Source organism: Brassica napus, chromosome C3, assembly GCF_020379485.1.
Source record: "Brassica napus cultivar Da-Ae chromosome C3, Da-Ae, whole genome shotgun sequence".
Lineage (NCBI taxonomy): Eukaryota > Viridiplantae > Streptophyta > Magnoliopsida > Brassicales > Brassicaceae > Brassica > Brassica napus.
Genome location: NC_063446.1, coordinates 47500217 through 47503783, shown reverse-complemented (window position 1 = coordinate 47503783; position 3567 = coordinate 47500217). Strand labels below are relative to the sequence as shown.

Below are 3567 nucleotides of genomic sequence, written 5' to 3'. Positions count from 1 at the left end.
TTTTTGGACTTGCATGACAAATTTCTGGGCCAGTAGAAAGCCCAATTTGCTGACTAATAAGATGCGGAGAGTGTGTTATTTATAGAGCATTTCTATACAACTTCCCTTCTTCCTAACCGATGTGGGACATTGGTTTTTACGTTTTTTAACTTTTAAAACTTTTTGACTTTTCTCTCGTTAAAAGAATTTCTAACACACGTTTCTTATTGATCTAGTTTTGCTAATAAGCCTAATATTAAATGTAAAAGACATGGTTGTGGTGATATCACATATTATATAATATGGTTGTGAGGTCAATTTAATTTGCGTTTCAATTGTATAACATTAACGTTTGCTAACAATTAACTTTGTTAAACCAATAAATATAAATTTTAATAATAAAATACAAAAAAAACTATTACATTTCTAATATATTCACATTTTCAATCTACTATTATAGTAAAATAATAATTAAACTAGTCCCGCGTATACCCCGATTAATCTCCGATTTTTTAGGAACTCGCTAGGCGCCAGGTTACCGCCCGACTAGCGCCTAGCTAGTTTCGAACAGGGGATATAACACAATCATATCGAATAAGTCTTTTTTAAAAGTATTAAATTGATCCATAATTATAATGTTGTCACGTACTCTTAACCTTTTTGTAACAAACATACTCTTACTATTTATGTAATATATTCATCATAGATGTTTATAATTTAAAAAAAAAATATTTATATAATCATCATACTAAAACTATATCAAAAATTAAAACATTGCCAAATTATATTATCAATATAAATAGACAATAGACAGTACATACTGTTGGATAAGCTTGAAATAGCTTGAGAAGCAAGTTTCCTAAAACTATTGAGTTATAGTTATCTAGAGAGAATATGAAATATTTAAGTTATGTTTATCCTAATGAGATTAGGACAATTAAGATGTTATATAAGGAGATGCAAGTATGTTGCATAACTTAAGAGTTGTGATTGAGAACTTAAGGTTTTGAGTGAGTTTCCTTAAGACGATTAATAAGAGAGTTAGTCTTATTGATTGTGTTTACATAAGAGTGATCGTGAGACCTTAAACTAGATTTGGTATCAGAGCTATGGGTGACATCGTTGTGGCAACAGGGAAACCTAAAGAAGGAGGAACTTCGATACAATGTCCTATGCTTAGCACATCAAACTATACTGTGTGAGCTGTCAGGATGAGGATGGCACTTAAAGTGCACAAAGCTTGGGAGGTTGTAGAGACAGAGACTCTTGATACCGAGAAGAATAACTTGGCGATGGCTCTGTTGTTTCAATCAGTACCAGAGAGCCTCGTACTGCAGGTAGCCGAGTTTGAAACAGCAAAACAAGTATGGGAAGCCATTAAAACTAGGCATGTAGGAGCAGAACGTGTGAGGGAAGCTAGACTGCAAACATTACTATCGGAGTTTGATCGGCTTCGTATGAAAGAAACAGAGAGCATTGATGATTTCGGAGGAAAGCTATCAGAATTGGCATCTAAATCAGCTGCTTTAGGAACGACAATCGAAGAATCCAAGATCGTTAAGAAGTTTCTATCAAGTCTACCTCGCAAGAAGTATATACAAATTGTTGCCTCCCTGGAGCAAGTACTTGATCTCAATAAGACAAGCTTTGAAGACATTTTTGGACGTTTAAAAGCTTACGAAGAACGTATTCAAGATGAGACTTCAGAAGAAGATGACAAAGGAAAACTGTTGTATACAAATAGTGAAGGACAAGCAAGACAAGCAGCTAAACCTCAAGGTGACTACTCTTCTCAATGGGGAAATCGAGACCATAACGAATCATATAGAGGAAGAGGTCGAGGAGGACGCTCTTACAGAGGCAGAGGCCATGGTCGTTATAATGAAGGAAGAAACTATAATGGAGGATACTATAATGGAGGAAGAGAAGGAGCTAGAGACGCGTCACACATAACCTGTTACAGGTGTGATAAGGTTGGTCATTTCGTTGCGCAGTGTCCAGAGCTCTTGCTGAAGCTACAAGAGACTCAAGAAGCAGACAACACAGAGACACAAGAAGCCGACGAGCTCATGATGCACGAGATCGTTTTTTTGAATGAGAAGAAAGTGTTGCCTGAGAAATACGAGACCAAAGATAAAGGAGCAAACGTTTGGTACCTTGATAATGGAGCTTCAAATCATATGACTGGCGACGTAAGGTACTTCTCCAAACTTGATAACACGATCTCCGGGAAGGTACGCTTTGGAGATGACTCTAGAATAGACATCAAAGGCAAAGGCACAATTTCGTTTACGGATATGAATGGAGTGCGAGACAGATGACCGATGTTTATTTTATACCTGATCTAAGAAGTAACATCATAAGTTTGGGGCAAGCAACAGAATCTGGCTGTGACATAAGGCTTCGAGGAGAACTACTAACAATGCATGATCAGTCTGGAAAGCTGCTAGTCACTGCCAAGAGGTCGAGAAATAGGTTATACAAGGTGCATATGGGTCTTAAAAGCGGATCGTGTCTCTACTTGAGCGCAGAAGGTGAAACAAATAGATGGCATGAGAGATTGGGGCATATAAACTCAGAGAGTATACAGAACATGATGTTGAAAGAGCTTGCACTAGGCTTACCAAAGGGATTCATTGAGAAGAATGTTTGCGGATCTTGCCTACTTGGGAAGCACGCAAGGCAAACTTTCCCAAAGGCCACTTCATACCGAGCAACAAAGGTGCTAGAGCTGCTTCACGGAGATCTTTGCGGTCCTACAACACCAATGACACATGGTGGTAATAGATATATATTTGTGGTCGTCGACGATCACACGAGGTATATGTGGTCGATGCTATTGAAACAAAAGAGTGATGCCTTTTGCAAGTTTAAAAGACAAAGAAGTCTAGTTGAAAGTGAAACGGGTGAGAAGATACAAACTTTCAGAACTGATAGAGGAGGAGAGTTTGTGAATGATGACTTTGATAGCTACTGTGATGGTGCGGGGATAAGACGACATCTTACTGCACCCTACACACCTCAACAGAACGGTGTGGTCGAGCGGAGAAATCAAACATTAATGGAGATGGCAAGGAGTTTACTCAAACATATGTCGATGCCTAACTACCTTTGGGGAGAAGCGATCAGGCACGCTACATACCTGATCAACCGTGTATCTACAAGAGCGTTGAATGATCAAACGCCATATGAGATGTTACGAAGTAAGAAGCCAAATATAAGTCAAATAAGAGTTTTTGGATGCATAGGATACGCAAAGATAGAGGGCGCACAACTAAAGAAGCTTGATGATCGGTCTCTTATGTTAGTCCATCTCGGTACAGAGCTCGGATCAAAGGCATATCGCCTATATAATCCAAATACAAGGAGAGTCATTGTTAGCCGAGACGTCGTGTTTGACGAAGAAAAGGGCTGGAGCTGGAGTAAGGACAATAAACAAGAGACCGAAAGCTTTGTAATCTCAGGAGGAAGGTTTGAAACGTATGGAGAAGGTGATAACAAAGACAACACATTTTCAAAGGCTATCGAGAATGTTAAAGAAACAGAGGAGGCTTCTGATCCGACAAGCTCTGTTCCAAAACAGAGCAC

General features: G+C 38.7%; 1 protein-coding gene across 1 annotated transcript; it reads left to right on the top strand.

Moving 5' to 3' along the window:
* Nucleotides 1-1196: 1196 nt before the first annotated feature.
* On the top strand, nt 1197-2300 carry LOC106407818. Its single transcript, XM_013848679.2, has one exon. It carries the CDS (start codon nt 1197-1199, stop codon nt 2298-2300), a length of 1104 nt encoding a protein of 367 aa, XP_013704133.1.
* The last annotated feature ends 1267 nt before the right edge of the window (nt 2301-3567 follow it).

Excerpts from the sequence above, each read along its gene's own strand:
- LOC106407818 (XM_013848679.2), top strand. The coding sequence starts at position 1,197 with ATGGCACTTAAAGTGCACAAAGCTTGGGAGGTTGTAGAGACAGAGACT.